The sequence below is a fragment of the Ciconia boyciana genome, chromosome 1 (genome assembly GCF_034638445.1).
Source record: "Ciconia boyciana chromosome 1, ASM3463844v1, whole genome shotgun sequence".
NCBI classification, from domain to species: Eukaryota; Metazoa; Chordata; class Aves; order Ciconiiformes; family Ciconiidae; genus Ciconia; species Ciconia boyciana.
Window position 1 is genome coordinate 152,660,075 of NC_132934.1, and position 19,297 is coordinate 152,679,371.

General features: G+C 41.0%; 1 protein-coding gene across 3 annotated transcripts in view; it reads left to right on the top strand.

Moving 5' to 3' along the window:
• Positions 1–19,297, top strand: part of RASA3 (RAS p21 protein activator 3) — a 131,223-nt gene that overhangs the window by 74,016 nt on the left and 37,910 nt on the right. For all 3 annotated transcript variants that reach the window (XM_072849823.1, XM_072849822.1, XM_072849824.1), the window contains one exon: positions 497–573. In XM_072849823.1, coding sequence (XP_072705924.1) covers positions 497–573 — 77 coding nt within the window. The remainder of the gene's footprint in view (positions 1–496; positions 574–19,297) is intronic.

Below are 19,297 nucleotides of genomic sequence, written 5' to 3' on the forward strand. Positions count from 1 at the left end.
AATGCTAGCAACATGGTTGAACTTTTTTTTTTAGTTGCCCAATGTAGTTTTACTGATACTTGTCTCACAGTTTATATTATTTCATAATTTTTATTTTTCTAATGTTTAAAATGTGTAGGTGTTCATTTATAACACACTGCTGTGATGTCTTTTCAATGACTGTGTTGCGGATCTTTGCTTAATATTTAAAATGCTAAATATAGATAAAGCTGCAACGCAATATTTTTGTGTCAGACCACAGACATTCCATATCCTTCAATTAGTAAAACATGGAAAGATAAGATAATGGTGGGAAGTATGCACTGAAATTTAGTGAAATCGCTACTAGTCTGGATTCTGTGGCAGTGGAAATACCTTAGCTATACAGCTATTACTTAATCTTTAAACTCGTCCTGGAATTACTTGTATTAACTGACTTGCTTTGTTTTAAGTTGGAATGGTGTGGCTGGCTATGCATAAAACTAACTTTTCATACGGTGTTTTTGGTGTGTTTCAGGGGAAGGTCCACCTTGAGCTGAGACTGAGTGAAGTCATAACAGACACAGGTGTCGTCTGCCATAAGCTTGCAACACGGTAGGATTTGAAATGTAACTGCAGAGTTATGAGAAACACACTGATTACAGATAGTGTGTAATGCTTCATTTAAAAATAGTTGGAGGAATCAAAACATTGATTGGACATTGAATGTTCTTAATCAGTGATATCCTTATGAATTTATAGGATGTGAGATTTTTTTCATTTTCTCTTCCCCTTCTGTCCCCATAATCTACATAATTTTCTTCCTAATAGTCTTAAATGTTAATAAATCACTTACCCAATTTAGTCATGGCATAGATACTAAAAAGACATCAAAGGATAATATTAACATCTTTCTGATTTGCATTAAGGACCTTACCAGCTAAGCAAATTTGTAGCACAACTTGCGTAGTGACAGAGTGTTACAGAGCTGTCTTAACAAACAAAAGCCTGCCATCAATTATTAAAGCAGTCTCAGAATCAGCCAATCTCACTCAAACGAATTGAAACCTAGAAGCCGCAGGACTCGGAAGGGAGTCAAGGTTTCGCCTTCCTCTGAGGAGGAGTCTGGGAGGCCATTGCTCTCTGACCACACCAAAGCCTTTCCAGTGGCTACTTCAGGAGCAGTGGTGGAGCTGGTTGGCTTCTGTCAGGAATCTGCTTTGTATTCTCTGTCTGGCAGAAAAGCTGTCAAAATCAGAATGTTGGCATCATACACTTCTAGCTATTTGGCAACTGTGTCAATAGAAAAAATGCTCTGCTAGGAAAGTTCTGACCAGCCCTATTTTCAGACCAGTATTTGACATCATTTTGTTACTGCCTTTGCTAAGGCTTTTTTAATAAGCTGTCATGGTAGTCTTTACATCTAGGACCTGTTAACAAATGCAGGTGAGCCATGTGGTTGACCTCCATCCTTCCAGGCACACTGTTGATATGAGGATGTGCTGGGGTACATGGTCTTGCATGCCTGTGCCTATTACCCTCTAGCCATCCAGGCCCTACCAGAGCTCTGCGAGTAGGGAGTAGGTACGCTTGAAATTTTTCTCTCCACAGTCTGCTGTGATGAGGCAGAGTGGATAACAAGGAGTCTGGTGCAAGTTGCTGTGCAGGCTCTGAGCTCCAGTGAACTTATTAACCAGGGCACAATGCCACCTGAACACAACTGTACCTCTTTCAGAACAAAAGTTGCTATGTCAGTATAGCTGTGCCCCACCTGGAGGGCCTGGCCTTCCTTTAACTACGACCTGAGGACTCTCATTGTGTCATTTTCCATTGTGCAGTTTGAATATGACCATATCTCTGCTGTGTGAATATGACCATATCTCTGCTGTGTGAGAGGGTATATGTGTGTGGGACACACAGGACAGTGAGCTTATCACTGAGCTTGGATTGTCCTCAGGGCAGGCCTGGAGGATACTGTGCTTGGAGAGGGAAAAGGAGCACAGTTGTCCTGAGTACCAGATTTTTTTTGCTTTGGCCTTTCTTGGAAGTGTGTAGTGCACTCCTTAGTGGTGTGATAAAGCCACAAAGGCCTCTGTCCATATCCTTTGAACCCTAATTGTGGGTTAAGATCCTGTGATGTCTGGGACTCTGCAAACATAGACTAACTGGAACATCCTTCCACTCTCACCATGGTCTGTTTTGAATAGTTAGGCGGTATAGTGAAGGACCTTCAGAAGTGTTTGCCTCGCTTTGTTTTGTTCTGAGAGAGTATGCCATGCCACAGCCAGCTTGCTTTTAAAGGTTTTCTCTTTAATTAAATGAGACCTGGTAACATTATAGTACCAATGGAGTTTTCAGTGAAATTCCTGAAATGCTAGAAATGGGTGTCTGAAAAGGTCCTTCTTAACATGTAATACATGCAGCTTCTTCCTTCATGAAAGGCAATAAGGCAGCGTGCAGCGTGTTTTTCTACCTTTCTATTCATTTGACTAGACAGGTTTTAAATCTTTATTCAAATTTTTTCGTATATGGCCTTGATGTGAAGACTACTTCATTCACTTTCTACAATGCAGACAAAATACTTAGATTGGCTTGCAAAGCATTCTGTGACTGTGATTTGCAAGGTATTGTTCAGTAAATACAATGTATTAGCTGAAGTCCGTAGAAGAATCCTGAGGTTTTAACCACTGAATCATAATATTCAGAGTTAATCTTGATTTAAATCCAGCCCTTGGCTCTTAGAAACAAAACTTGAAAATCAGACCCTGAGAAAGCTTTTGTCTGCTGAAGCCATCTTTTCCCATTGTCGTCTTCTCTTCTGTAGCTGACCTGGGCACTCTGGCTCTGGCTAGTTTCCATGGCTGTTTGTTATTTGAGTGGTAAGTGAGAGTAGATCTTAGCAGTTTAGATAAGGGAATTGGGAAATAAAAATATTTCTAGAGTATGTAGTTCCGTTGGTGCAGGTTTTCATGGCAATGTGTCTTATGAGTGAGAAAGAGAAAGGGAATGATGAAAACGAAAGGGAAGTGATTACATCAGTGAAAAAAAAAAAAAACAAAACGCACTTCAGAATGTAGTCCAGCATTTTCTTCATGCCACACTGTTTGCTTTAGGAAGGTATACAGCAAACTGCAGCTCTTAATGTTTTTCCACGTGATCTGAAATCTCGTTCAGGTTTGTTCATAGATTGGTTCTAGTGCTTAGGCATGTAAGAAAAGAGTGTGGTAATTAAGCAATACTCAACAAAATGTCTGTGTAGCCGGAATTTGCCAGTGGGAAGAGCTGCAAAAGTAGGGGAGGCAGAACCTTTGTCATAGGTAGTTCATTAATGAAAAGCAGAGACTGGGTGTATTAGGGGAGTGCAGCTTCCAACTGAGTTTTGTGAAGATAACTGATTTTCTTGTGGACAGCTCATGAATTTGTTGCAGTGAACAAGTAAGATGAGGCTGTAAAACCATGAGCAAGAACCTAGAATGACTTCGTCTTAGAACCAGACTGTTCTGATGAATCTTATGCTTGTCTTGTGAACTTCCTTGACTTCCTTTTTTTAAGTTTAAAAAAAATGTTTTTAATTTTTTTTTTAATGGAGCTCTTAGCATCTCCATTGCAAAGGTAAACACTACCCCGCAAATGGCCTCATAGATATAACTGGTTAAACCATTCAGATTTGCAAGGAGAACAAAAGTTGCTTCCAGTGGGCAGCTGTTTAAAAATACCTTAGAGATACATGCTTTTTTAAGCCCCAGAATAGTGCTTGTCTTCAAAGACACGTATGCAAGCTGAATGAAGACTAGGCCTAATTAAGAAACGTTTTTACCTATCCAGAAAATAAAGATCAGTTTTCTTACGAGCTTACCCATAGGTCTTCACCAGTGTGCCCTCTGAGCCTGTGCGCATTGCTGCCACCTCTGCATTCCAGAAAGCCTCGAAAGCAGCTGGGGCCTTGCTGAGCCAGCCTGCAGTCCTGTGGAGCACACAGTGAACAGTCAGCTGGACGAGTGGATGGGAAAATTCATCTGAATGGAAGGGCAAATTAAAATCAAGTGCTGAGCTCTTGAACATTTAGTAGTAGATTATTCTAAAATGCAAAGGGCATATGAGCTTCCTTTAGCCTCTGCAGAGGGAGCAAAAAAAATCATTTTAGAAACTGTTACCTAATAGCTTCTCCTTAGTAAGCACTCAATACTTTTGTTTAGCCCAAAACCACTAAGCTGTTATGCCCAGCTTCATCAGAGCCCTTCAGAGGCCCTGGTCTCTGCCAGCTGCTATAGCACAATCTCCTGGACTGAATCTCTGCAAAAGAGATTATAAGGAGAAGCATTAGTGGATTTAGAAGTGACATTGATGGTACAGATGCAGGCACCACACTGGGACTTCTTGTGTCCCCTGGCAGCTGCTGCTGTCATCCTCTGTAAGGACCACAACTCTCACTTTTGCACGCTCCTTCTGGGAACATTTTGCTACTTGTGGGCTCCCACTGTGGAACTGCTTCGAAACCTGATGGTCCTAGTGACTGGCTTGGACACAGTTGTCAGCTGGGTCTCCATAAGTCTCTCATGTCCCCGTTACAGGACTCAGGATGCAGGCTCTTGATATGTCATATGTTCACATCATACAGAGAGAGCAGACCTACAGCCTGCTGAGCACAGACCTTTGCCCAAATGCCTGTCAGATAAAAGACAACATGTATGGACTTTGTGGCCTGGTACCTTCATGTAGCTGCATTTGTACTAACTACTGTTGTGCCATGTAGTGAGTCATCTTGAGTGCTAGGAAAAAGTAAGTCTTATTCAGTGGGTTCTGGCTTCTTCCCTCTCTGTCCTTCACTCGCAAAAGATCTCATGTTGTCTTCCTCCATGCTCTTTACAACCACAGCCTTCCTGGTCCTCTGCACAGTCAGCTGCTGCTTGTTGTGGCTACCAACATATGGCCTCACCTTCCATTGGCTGTAAAGTGAAGGCCATCTCTTGTTTGTCAAGTGGTTTGTCACCTGCCAGAAATCTGTCTGTAATTTTATGAACATTTTAAGGTACTAAGATGATGGAAAGAAGTGGTCAAGACTTTCCCATGCTTCCTCCTGCTTATGCCCATACCCATCCCTTTGTGCTGACGCATGGCTCCTGGCAGCTGCTTAAGGAATGGTGTATTTTTATTTTTTTCCCCTCATGTTTTTTAAGCTGAATCAGGCCTTAATCCGGTGCATCCTAGAAACTGCACTATTCTTTTTCTGTAATGGAGAGGAAGGAAGATGAGCAGCAGGAACCAGGGAAGGATGCTCTTTCTGCAGCTGTGCCAGGTTGTAGTGTTTGAACTAAGTAATGAATGGAGAGTGCGTACCCATATTCCATGCATAAATCTGAAAAACAATGGCACGTGCTTCTCCTTAAATTTTTTCTGAGCTACCACTTTCCATATACAGATATCCTTCCTGCTTCACAACAGAAGTACTCGGAAAGGAGCCCTAGACCTTTTGTAAACCTTTTCCCACCATCATTAGAGCAGATTCTGTGCAGCACATAGGCTAGGATCAGCAGATACATGCATTTGATATTTATTTAATAAAAAGGAGGGCTCCTGCAGATAGCTTTGTAGAAATCTGTAGGCTTCGCTGTGGTTACGCTACCAGAGGCAACATTTAGAAGCAGTGTTCTCTATTTAGCAAGATGACATCTGACTTCCAGCATGCCTGAAGGAATAGGCCACTGAACTCCTGTTGAAAAGTCAGCGTGAGCTGGGAGCCTGGCTCCCTGATCTTCCTTTGAGAATTCCAGCATGTGTATGTAATTAGTCACATTTAAATGTCTGTATTTATTCAGTGTCCCCAGCTGCTCCTTCAAGTGTTTTCTTATGTCTTGTCTCTGAGGTTTAAAAAACCTTGGAAACATCTGCTTTGGAGAGCTCCCCCCCCTCCTCCTGCTCCTTTTATTCCCCCCCCCCCGTAAATCTATATAGCTAAATAATAACGTATGTGGTTTAGTAGCCACTGCTGTCTTTCATATGTAGTAACACAGTTTTCCTGTAAGCGATTAATGAGTCTAAAAATACATTAGCAATACTGAAATTTTATTTGATAATTGAAGCATCTGTAGCTCTGGTGTGGAAGATGTGGCTGCTCTGCATTAATTTATGAATTAAACTTAAATGCCGTGCAACTCTCTTGAGAGCTCTACAAGATGTATTCTGACCATGTAGAACAAAGTTAAATGGGCTGTTTGCAAGAGCAAGCAGGAAAGGAAACAATAAGTAGATATGACATCCCTAAGATAAACACTTCAGGGGTCATTAAGAGAACAGTGACTGAGCTGTGGGCATTTAAGAGCTTTAAAAGCCCTTCTGAAGAGGAAAAGGGAGGTAAGGAGGAAGGTGTCATTTGTCAAGTGTGGTTAAAGCAGAAGGTCTCTGCCTAGGGAGTGCTGGGACTCAGTGATGGTTCCCCAGTCCTCTATGCCATGTGAATAAAGCACAGAGCATGCAGTGGGCAGCATCTGACCTTCCTTTCTGATTGCTCGCATTATTGATTTGAATTTCCTTGTCCATGAGCTTTGCTGGAAGTGGCATAGGCAGCACATTGCTCGCAGGTTGGTAATTGTTGCCCTAAGTCAGTCTGACTTTATGTAACTTCCTAAAATTCTCTTAAGCAATGTGATGTTTCTAAGGTTAAGGTAAATGATGCTCCATTTTGAAAATTTTAATGGTCAGCCTCTATGTTTTGCTGGTCACAGCTCCTGAAGGGCAAAGCCTCATATATCAAGTCTAGTTGGAAGGGCTGAGATAATGGCCATTCCTGCTTGTGGATCAGTAGTCTGCATCCTAATCTAAGAGTAAGAGGAAAAACATGATCCTATCTTGTCTGGTGAAGGTTTGCTGTTGTCACCTGTGATTGCATTTGGAGACACCTTGAAAAACTACAGGAGTGCAGCTAGTCCTTCAATCATGGAACATATTTAAATGCTTTTGTGTAAAATTAAAACATAGAGGCATCATCTTTGAGTCATCTGAGAATTTTCCTTTACTAACTAGCTTGTTTCCTGCTTTTCTCGTTTATGTTGGAGCTAGTTTACTTTTCTGTAGGTAACTATCTTCATCAGATCCCAGGAATAGGTAGAGAAACTGTCTAAAGGGTTGGATTGAAGAGAGAACTTGGAAATGCACGGCTATATTGTATCTATGATGCTGAAGACCAGATTTTGTTGGCTTTCTGTCGTGGCTCTCTCTGATGCTGATGAGAGTGGAAAGCGGGAGAGCAGGAAGGGTAGCCAGCAAAGTTTTAGATAATGCTTTTCTGTGCTGTTTTGTGATGTATATTTTAATGCAGAAAACACTGGGACCCATTAGCTTGATGCAATTTCTTTAATCTCTCACAGTATTACAGTTTAATAGATGGTGGTGTTGGGTGGACTCGTTACTTGTCAGTGGTGTAGAGCAGGGTTTGCTCCTCTCTTGTGTGGTGTGCCATACTGTATTTACCTTTTCTAAATTAGAGGTGGTGTTCTGCAAAAAAGTAAAGAGGAACCAGGAGGTGCTCCCTCACAGAGGCAGTATGCTGATGACACTATTTTGTTACTATGTGAGGCAGCAGCGCTCAGTCTGAGACTCTTTATGGTATGTTGGCCTGGTGCAAGGCTGCAGCTCCTATTGAGTCTGGAAGTAGCCTGAGGCCAGAGTTGGCAGTGGGTGCTCTTCCTGTGATGTTACAGCTCTCAGCACTCTTTGCCTACATTCAAAATGGGTCCCTGAGCCACCCTGCCTCTTGGGTTTGCTGCTTCCAGGTTTAGAGAACATATGTTTATGTATTGCTTTAGAGAAGTTTCTACTCCGTTGCAGAAATGTACAGCATACAGCCAGCTTTTAACTCACTTCAGGGTCAAATGAAGCTTATTTTCCTGCCTGAAATATGAGCTGAATCAGTTAGGGGGAAAAAAAAAAAAGGTATTGCTGACTACAAGCGGGCCAGTTTAATGTATGCATCAATCATGTCACCTCACAGTATTTTGAAAAATTTCGACTTATGTTTGTTGCTGGTAGGGAATGCTAATGAGGGCATAAAGTGGTTTCAAGGCTTCATTTTCAATAAACTCATGCATCCATTAAAATGTGTCACAATCTCCTTTCTCTAGAGAGCATACCCTGCATCAAACTGTGCCTTTTCCTGCAGGATTGCATCTTGGTCATGCTTTTAATCTTGTATGTGTTTCGTAACAAACTGGTGAGGGAAAATTGCTCAGAGATTAAATGACATAGTATCTGGTATTTTTATCATATAGTGCTGCAATACTGTGGGTTTTGGGGAGTAGGGGGGGGAAGAGAGAAGAAATGGATATGTATCTCTGTCCAAGGCTTTAGCATAGTACATAACTTTTTTTTTTTCCCCCCACCCACCCCCCCCCCCTTCCTCCCAGCTCTGGTAGCTTTGAGGTTACACTGCCTGCTCTCTAAGTAGTTCTCTCCCCTTTGTTTCTCCATCCCCACCAAAACTTCTCTTGACTGTTTTGTAGCCTAAATCAAGTTCAAATTGCTCACTCCCCATCAAACCTCCCCATATCTATAAATATGATCTCCTCCTGCTGCCAGGTTTCCCACTAAATTAAGTTTCAGTTTCACCCTTCTTTGTTTTTTTTATTCAGTGTTTATTCAGTGCTTCTCCTCTGTTCATGAAGTTATTTATTTACTCAAATCACAAACAAGTGTCTTCTAATCTGTAATCCTAATCAAGAGCAACTTCTTCGATTGGATCCTTTGGCAGTAGTCCACCTCCAGCAGAACATGTTTTAAAGTGTTAGCCATTTTGAGATTGAATCATCATCCCATGACCCTCTGGAATATGTATAAAACTGAGTTTGTAATTCAAGACTGGAATGTAACTCTTCTTAGTCAGTCTGTTTCAACAGTAAGTGCCGCTGTTTAAATGATGTGAGGGTACTTCCTGTTTTACACAGAGTAAACATAGTCTGGGATTATAAATGGAGACAAATTATTCAAGCATAAATCCTTTTGATAAATGACTTCTAAATGTGCTTGAGGTCACAGTGTTAGGGTGGTTTGGGGCATTAGAGAGCATTCCTGTAGTGTCTGCATTTGTAAGAGATGCATGGATTTTGAGAACTGTGAATTGTTAGCACCTTGGATATGCTGATAGTACTCCAAATGTCTGCAGTTTTTACTTCACTGATGTCCTTTAATGGTGATCAGCTGGAGCAGTTCAATTATGTTGGAGGTAAGGCCTTAGGAAAAATTAGTTAGCTGTCTTGCAACATGACCTATATCAAAAGATGCTTTGAAGTACATGGTAATTAGCATAATTCAAAGGTAAATTTATATGCTGTTTCATTCTGAATGACTGTTGGAATTCCTACAGCTTCTGTGGCAGGCACCATCCAAAACCAATGCTGGTGAAGCTTCTAAAGGAGCAATGTGATGGGACACAACTTACAAATCACACTTTTCTCTGCAAGTTTTTTATATATTGCTCCAAGAGCAACACTTGTCAAGATGGTATTTAGGTAGCAGAACAGGGAACTGGGGACATCAAGGTATGATAGGAATAGGGGAAGCTGGAGGGTAGAGGGGAAGTCGCAAGGCCCCAGGTGTTGAAGTTGGGTTTTTTCGCAAGTATAAGGAGAATAAAGACGTGGTACACAATGTATAGGAAACACCCTTCATTAACTCTATTGTTCACAGAACTATTTGTTGCGGGGAAGTTATTGCAAGAAGTCTGACAGTGTGTGTGGCAATAATGAGAAAGTATCTCTTTCCCTACTCCATCCGGTCGAGCTAGAAATCATGTTCATGTTTCTGGGTACATTATTGTACTGGGAGTGCAACTGGTTATATATTGTGACCAAGTTCTTTGCAGAGTCCACAGTGCTAAAATCATCTGGTGTCCACTGTGGTCCCCACCCTCCTCCCCCCCACATCTCCCCGGCGTAAACCTTTGACTTGGATGCCATTTTCTGGCCTTTTTAGTAAGAGTTGATTGTAAAATTTTTCATCTGTTTTGCTAATTATGTATTTGTAACATACAAAGCACTTGTGGGAAAGATTAAAAATCTTTTAATATACACTTTTAATTTAATAGCACTTTGAGATCATTTATTTTCACTGTCCCACTCTCTTCCTTCCCACTGTACAAGGTAGTTTTCTAGTTCCTCCTTCAATCATTTTGTTCTCTCAAATACAAAGAGAAAAGGGAAATATTTTGAAAGAAAATGCAAGATACCATTCTAACAAGCACAGAAATTGGCAAGGAGGCTGTGCTTTTGGAGGCAGTAGTGTCTGCAATTAATTTTAACTCATTTTACAGTTGACTTGCTTCCAAGCTGATGGTTTTGTAATAATTTGATACAAGCTTCAAACAGAAGCAAGAATTCAGCTAGACTGTATACAGCTGCAGATGTACTGGCTGCACATGGTGTTACCCTTTTAGTTGTTTGACAGTCACTGCTGTATTGTCCAGTTTCCTGCCCTGCTAGCCTAAACATCACGTTGGTAAGAGTGGCACAGTATGATGGCCGACTCTCACTATTTATGTGCTGTTGAGTCAAAGGCTACAGAGAATCGCTGAACTGCCGTGTGCAGCCCTTTCCTCCCTGGGGACATCCAGTAGTGCTCTCTTCTCTACGCAGCCATTGGATTTAATAAAATTTGTAGAACTGGAGTATCTTTTGAGATCTCTACGACTTTTTCAAATTTTGTGGAAATCACCAACTGATTCAAAAAAATCGTCAGTGGGAGACTGGTGGCTAAACGTAGACAGAAAGCATTTTCTCATAAGGCTGTATCTTTAGGAGACCAGGCTAAAAAGGGTGCTGTTAAACTCGGAAGTGTTCATAGAAGAGCTACAGGAAGAATTGAAGACCTGGTAAATGTGTAAATGTGTCTCACAATAAGCGTTTGATTTATGCAAGAAAAACTTCAAAGTGGTGAAACCACAGTATGCACGATATTCAGAGGAGAGTCCTTCTGATTGTACGGGTACTTATTCGTACTTATTCTTACCACAGTGATACCCAGTGGTTGGAAGCTAAAGGCTAATCTTGTGGGAAACAAGTAGTAAAATACTTTTTTTTTTGAGTCATGATCATTAATCAGTGAACAGTTTCCTGTAGACTATTGTGAGGATATTTTAATCATTGTGAGTCCTTTGAGTTAGGCCTTGATTTGTTTCAAGAAGCTGCTCTGGAGATACAGTAGACGACATGACCTTGTTGCACAACTTGACTAGGTGAGAGCTTTCATCACTTACTTGAAAGAGGCCAGACTATGTGATCCAAATGATCCCTTTTGGTCCCAAAATACGAGGAGAAACTTAATGCAAGTATGAACTGTTTGTGTGATAACTGGAATTATAAAGCTGATGTGGGCTACTAATTACAGCTGGTTATACCAGAATGCCTACCTGACCATGCCCTAATTTGCATCTTGATTTTCTCTAAGAAGATCTAAAGTGACAAGACACTAAAAACTTTTTTAGAGGGAGCTTACTTTGCATTGTTTTTCATCACCAAGGATCTTAGTGCTGTACAAACAACAGTATAATCGCCACTTGGTGAAGTAGAGCCTTCTTTGGGATGGGATATCATAGGTTTTAGCTGAACGTAGGACATGACTGACCTTTCAGGGTAGAAAGTAAAATGGGACAGTGTCCTGGGGGAAGCTGTCCACAATATGTATAATGCCTTGCTCCTGATAGGGTACCATGTTTACCATTCTGATGTGCTCTCATTGTGCAGAAAATTTCACCTCGTGCTTTATCTCATCCGACTGGTTGAGGTATTTTGTCTTCTATTAAAAGTCTGTGCCTTTCCCTCCAGGTACCTTCTGGGTATTGCATTGTGATGACTCAGTAGTAGGCCATCACGCTAGAAAAGTCTAAATCATTTAATGTTTTTCTTTTTCTGAAACACTACCTGTAAGACAATATGTCTACATGTTTTTAGAGGAGAAAGCATCAGGCAGGATCATTCCAGGTGGGTATTTTCCTAACGTCTTAAAAATTGTGGAGAATCTTATGAGTCCGGTGCTTTCAGTTGTGGTGTTGCAGAGGATGATGCTTTATTAAGAAGGTTTCACTGCTAATGGAAGGTTTTGTCTGCAGGACCCACTTTCTTTGGTGTTTCCATAGAATGGCCCCAAAACATCCTTCCTGCAATTTCTATATTATGTTCACAGTGTGATCCTCTAGGCACAGAACACTATAGCACATCTCCAGAAGAGATGGTCCCTTTCTCCGCTGAAATTTGTAAGGGAGAGACTATAGCAGGAGCTAAGGGAACCAACAGTCATAACAGTACACCCAGTACTGATAAGAAGAAAGGACAGCAACTGATCAATGAAAGTGTTAACACTAGCTCTGAAAAGCTGCACATGTATTGCTTTACCTGTGAGATGTTTCAGTACCCACTTCAGTGATTTTAGCATCATCAAGTGTCACAATGAAGTAAGTGGCCTTGTAGGACCAGAGGAAGGATTCAAAGTAGGCAAGTCAACATCCTGTGGTAGCTGTTTTTTAATTGAATGGTTTATGAATCCTATTTGATCTCTCCTCTTGCCAAGTTAGAGACATTGAGGAGGATTTTTCAGTTAATTTCATGGGAAAGTCTATTACAAAATGTGCTTTCTGATGCCTGTGATGATTGTGCTTCTTGGAATGAATAGCTCTATCTGTTTTAGTGTAAAAACACCTTAGGTAAATGAAACGTAACAAGCCTGATCTGTATGTTGCTGTTCGGATAACTAAAGAAGACTCCACAGTTCTGCTTCCTGCCTTTCACAAACCAGGTGTATCTGAATGCTGATTTGGACTGAACATTTCTGTACTTTGTTTTTTAATAAAACATAGTTTTTTGAGGATATAATGCCTTGATTTTACTGTTAAATACCTGATACTGTGTGATTTTTTTTTTACCTCCCCTGCTTGATTACTGCATTGTCTGTAATCACAGTAAGATATGTTAACATCTTTCTAGTTACGTAAATCTAGACAGCATCAAATTATTAATATTATTTCTTGAATTCTAGGTGGAGAGCTTTTTCATGTTAACTGTGACACAATTTGTATAACCTTAGCCCAGTTCTCTTATCAAAATGAATTCAATGCATCAGCATTACTTTGGGACTCAGTTGGCAACTTAACTGCCATCAGGTTTCAGTAGTGGTGATGAATCACCTTAATTTGAATTCCTTAATGAAAGTATTGCATGTGTAGGAAAGATCACTGCCCTTTAATAATAACTATTGTTAATCAAGATCCAAGATTGTCTGATTATTCACATAAATGTAGTCAAAAGTTGTTCTGAGTTGTTTCAGGTTGTGTTTTTAAAGCATTAAAAGTTCCACCTACCTCAGGTGTGCCAAGGCATGCCCAATACAGAAGGTTGTAGCCTCCATGTAGTGTTTCAAGGCACCTTTGATTGCTTTCTAGGTCCACAAATAATTACTTCTTTTTTCTTTTTAAACTGTGAGCTTTTTTTTGCCCTTTTTTTTTCTAAATTTAGAAAGGTGTATTTGCTACTATAAGACATCTAATTAAATATATGATGTGAGAATCTATGTGAAAGAGTCTTCAAAGATTTACTTAGTACAGAAATCATTATACTTGGACTGCGTAGGGATGAGGAGAAGCTGGCTGGGTTTTCATTCTGTTGGTGCCACGGCTCTCGTTAAACCATCTTGTCCCTTGCCATCCCTTCCTGTGCGCACCCCCGTCACCCAAAAGTTGTTGAGATTTGATCCAGACTCTAAGCTGATGCATTCCCTTGGCCCAAGAGTTCTGGCTTATTGTGCCCTGTGGTTCAAGTGTGTTGTGGCATGAGATTTAGATGCTTTCCTCCAGTCTGCTGTACTTCATGCTCTCCGGGTTGTTACAGATGACTATCTGTTCAGGTCTCTTACCAGCATGTCCGAATTTTTATTTAAAGTATTACCATCTATGGCCAACCTGGGATAGTTGTTTAACTTGGCTATACTCAGCACTTCGGAGGAAACCCTTACTTACCAGTTAGGTAGGAAACCCCTAGGTAAGTTAAGGTTGTGCTGCTTCTGTTTTGCTGGTTTGTTTCTTACAATTGAATACCCTCCCCCACCCCCCAGGGTGCCTTTTTTCCTTCTCTCTGTCATAAGTTCTTTAAAGCTTCTGGTTTTAGTCTCTTCCTCTCTTATCTTTTTACTTACTTCATAATTGGATCCCTGCCAGTAGGCTCAAAAACTTTTTCTTTGGGTGATTTCTTGGTAACTTTTGCCCTGCCAAGTACCACTGTCTTTGGGATGGATTTCAGTCATTACAAAACTAGCTTCTTCATTTTGTCTTCCTTCTTGTCATATGGTTATCAGTCTGTCTAATAGTTGTAGATGCTTGTGGCCCCCGCTGGCTGGCAGAGGGGAAAAGTCAGGACATGCTCATGCAGCTTATTTTGTTTGCTTACGTGCTCGTGCATGTATACAGTGACATGCAGGCACTGCCTGAAAGGAGGAATTGTGCTGTGTGCAGGCAGCTCCTTCCTGGGAACAGGTTAAACTTGGACAGGCCTCAAGTCAGAGGTGGTTGCAGTTTGCTTTCCATAAACCCTGTATATCCCATATAGTATACTGTGCGTCATCTTGAGGCCAACCTACGTTTCCAGGCAAGGAAAAACAACATGAGAGATCTTTGTGTCACTGGCTGGCTTCATTATGTAGCTGTAACAGCCTTTCTGTGTCCGCCTCCCATGCTGCCTTTTGATCTTTGGTCTTCTTTCTTTCCTTATCTGCCTGTACAGACATTATCTCATTGCTTCCATTTAGTATTGCCGTAGGCCACAGTCAGCTCAGCTAAAGCTATTGTCTAGGCTCTAATCGTTTGCTGCGTATTGTAATTGTTGTCCTTTCTGCTTCTCTCCTCTTACGCCCCTCACCACACTGCTTTAACACAAATGCTTCTGCAACTGCCTTGATATGTTGACCCATTCCTTGGCTTCCTGCCATACTACATCAAATGCAAATTTCTTCACTTTCCCTATAAGAACCAATATAGTTCTGTCATTAAGCAAATGTATCCTTTCCTGATTGTACCTTTTCTTTTGTGTTGCTATTACCTTACAGTTTTTACATACTTCTTGCTTTGCTGCAACTTGTATTTGGGTCTTCTGTCTCCTCTGAAAATCAACGTGTGCTAGAAATAACTCCTTCTCCTTACTTACCCTTTCTCTTTACTCTCCTGTCATTCAGCTATTGCTCTGTGTTAATAACGGGTTGCTAGTCTGAGACCAAGGCAGGAGGAAAGTATGTCGGTGCCAGTATTAGTCACTAAATCAGTGCAGTTCAAGATTTCAGCAAGCTGGTGTCTTTGTTCAAGGCCTCAGGGCACTGTCAGAGAAGATAATTTAACCATTTTTTACATTAACTTAACTAAAAACTTCTGAAGTGGCTTTTAGGAAGCTTGCAACTCTTCTGTAATTGACTCATAAACTGGCTTAACTGCTGATAGATTAACTCCTTGTCCTGTGAGAACAGGGTGGCTGACACCCACTTTTTATTCTGTTCTCTTTATTTAGTACAGAGTACAGATGGTACTCTGTAAATGTGTGGTTTTAAAAGTCTTTCTAGAGCTAATATTGGGAAGTAAATTGTATGTTTTGAACTGTAGCATGGAGGACAGCTCCCATATTAATAGCAGAAAAAAGTCCATGTGATTTTTAAACTATTAAGAAATGTTTAGATATCTACTGACACGAGAAAATTTTGCAGCTTATTTGAAGGGGCTGATTTTGGGGATGTGTATGCATTGACAGTATTTCTTCCTTATATTTAATGAAACAGTTCTTTGCATTATCTGTAGTGTTACTGTAATATCTCTAATATTAATTTGGTTTAGATTGGGGAAGCAGGGGTTGTGCTCATTAGCTTTCCTTTGCTTTCTGTGTATTATTGGTTGGCTTTGTATGAATATTTTTCCCTGTTTTGCTATAAAATATCTTCAGTAAATACCTGGGAAAGAAATGGTTGCTTGAACCCAAACATTAACAGTCAATTCCTTTTCCTCTGCTCTGTCTGAAGGAAATCACCGTTAACAGCCTTGTGTTAACAAGAATTGCGCATGTGTGACAGAAACGTTGCACATACAGAGCTTTCCAGTTCAGACCAAAAGCTGATCTGGGTGCTGCATGAGGCTGCAAAAATTGTTGTAGGTCAGCTCAGGAAGAAGCCTATGTTCAGGATAACACAAGTTTAAGAACATGTTTAAATGTTTTGCTGGACTGCAGCTATTCTGAACTCAACAGAAAATGGGGAAGAAAAGGCAGTACTTAATGTGGGGTTGCAGCTGTAATCTCAGAGTTTCAAGGTTTCTGTTGTGCTTTTGGTGTGGAGGCTTTGGAGGGTATTTTAAAGAGCAAAATCAAAATAGTTGCCTGCACAGCCTGTTCCTCTGATCTGCATAAGCCCTATCCAGATTTCAGAAGCTGAAATGGGATTGGTTTTGAGTGTATAATGTATCTTGCATATAAATGTTTCAGAGCCAATGCATAAATGCTGTACAGCCTTCATTTTAAGGGAATACACATCGAGTGAAATGCTGGTCCCAGGTAAAGTTGTTCCATTTTTTTGAATGGGGCAGGATTTCATTTAGTGCTACAGAACTTTGTGGCAAAGTGAATTGGCACGTGAAGGGGGGAAAAGTACCTCCAGTTAAGCGCTAATCCTCTCGGAGGTTAAGGGGATGGCAAGAGTTTTCTTGTTTGTAAGCCAGAACATGTTTGGTCACAAAAAAAAAACCAAAACCAAACAAACCCAAAAGGAGGAGGGTATCATCCAAAGAGGATAGGGTGCTGCCGGAGTTCCTACAGGAGAGTGGTTTTCCTGGAGGGGCAGTAAAAGAGATGGAAGGATAGATTGGAGAGCAGCAGTGTGGCTTAGGATTGGATATAGACTCTGGTTTCAGGTTCCCTGGAGAGACAAAAAAATGTAGTGGGGAAATGGCTTGAAAAATCATGATGATAAAGGAAGCATTGATGTGTTTTGTTCAGTATGGCTGTATCTACTTGGACATTGTTCCATTCTTTCCTTTCCCCAGTTCATTCTACCAGGCGTGTTCAGTGGTCACCAGACACTACACAGTGCTGTAACATTTTCTGTCTGAGTGGGATGTAAGATGAACGTGAACCAGGGCACATCACTGTGGCAGTTCCCAGCATGTTAGAACCCCTTTCAGAGGAAACTGGTCTGTTCCCAGTACAAAAAGCATGCAGGTGAGAAGAATAGTAGGAAATTTTTTCTTGGTACAAGTAAATCACTTCCAAAAGTCAAGGAATAGGTACTTTTGAAATCTTCATTTACTAGAGTTCACTTACTGGGAGTGGGCATGATCCTTTGGCTTCAAATGTTCATCCAGAGGACAAGGGCTTGACTCAATACATGGATGCAGTATGGCGAGCCTCCTTATTCCTTGGGGACAGGGGCAAGGCAGAATCAGAGTATGGATTGGTAAAGAAATTTTGAGGAGGTTGGGACATAATTATCTTAGTATTTTTTATGATGGAGGCAGAGTGTAATTTAAAACCAGGATTGAGTAAATTGTGAAAATTTTTGCCTTACTCCAGAAGAAATGGGCCACTTGGTCAGCCTTTTGGCAAAAGAGGGTTGTGTGTTTATGTTAAATCCTGAATGAAGATCCGGTAGATTACTTTGTGGAAATGAAGAGGAAGTGTAAGGTTTGTCTGAGGGCACGCTAGCAGCAGTTCAGATGTAACATTTGGTCAGACAAAAACCTAGGTCGCTGTCTCTGAGTGTGTCCAGTAGGAGATGAAGAATTATGAGAGCAGTCATACAGTGATACACTCTCCTGGCCTCCAGAAAGTTATGATTCAGGGAATTTCTGACCTAGACGTAGTGCCTTTGTGCTTAGTAGTGGTGGATGCAGATACATCCAGGCAAAGCCCCCTCTAAAACACATTAATATGACTGGTTTAGCAAGGTCCTGGTCACATGCAGACCACGGGAACAAGAAGGAGGCCTGGGAACAGTTCCTGCTCGCAGTGGAAGACAGGAGTCAGTTCATTGGTCTGAGAGCAGCTGCCATGTGCTAGCACAGATGTGAGGTTGGCCAAGGTACACATGGAAGTCTATCATGCAGCGTGACCTCAAAGTTCCTCTTAAACCACTAGGAATGAGTAGGAGCTTGGATCATGATGCAGAACTGCACTGAAAGAAGAGGACATTCAAGAATGAACTGAATGTGGCAAGGAAAGGAGAAACGCCACTTCTTTACTGTCAGACTAGACAAAAAGACTGCACTACTCTATTATGAAGTTAAAGATTAATAGCCTATTCTCTGTGCCCTGAGAAGCCCATTCACAAAGAGAGACTATTTGGAGGTGCTCCATGACCGCTGGAAGACAAGGTACTCAGGATAGTACATATGTTACAAGATTACTATAAGTCAGTAGAAAAAAAAAAAAGAAGAAAAAGAAAAAAAAAAAGGGGGGGGGGGAAGATATAGAGGGACTTAAGAAAGTAAATCACATACCCAATGCTGGGAAATGTTCCTTACCAAACAAGTACTTCACATAAGCCAAAGATGCATTGTTTTGATAACAGTTCTGACAAATCTGCCACAAAGTTTGCTTTTAAGTTGATACTTCTCTGTCTGGTCAGGCTTACCACACAAAGTACTGAGTGTTCAAGTAATAATTAGATCACTAGAGCAAGCAAGGAGGAGGAAGTCTCTTGTCTTTGAAATGACACAGAGAAAAACCTGAGTACAGCCAAAAAATACGCATATGAGATGGGACAAAGCCTCGAGATAAAGAAATGAAAGAGAGGTGGAACAAGCGGAGGCTGGAAATTGAAGATTAATACGATACATCAGTAAACTTGCCAAGCATTAAGATTGATCCCAGGAATTCAGTATGTATGTGAAAGCAATTAAAATACGTGGATTATGTATAGTGATAGAGAGCAAGATTGTGTAGTAAAAAAGATGTATTTATTTTCTGTTGAGGAATCACAGTGAGAAAACAGTCTGATTTGAGAGAAGAGAATGGGAGCAGTGTGCTGTTCCCTACCCTAGGTTGGAACTAGGGGAAGAACTGAGCCTGACTAGGTACACTGGAAGTGATTTAATCTGGAAGAACAGTAAATATGGATACATGTCCCTTCTGGTTTCTTTTCTCTGTGTCCATTTTTGCGTTGGTTGTCAGTTCTGGAGCACAAGGATGCCAATGACACATGTGCATCCTGAACGAATCAGCCTATAATTTTTAAATATTTTTTGCGATTCCAAGGAAGGGGTGTGGAACATCCACAGGCTTGGATCATCCTGATGTGCTCGCCTGTGTTAAGCCTGGTTTTGAGTCTGATTGTGTAGGGG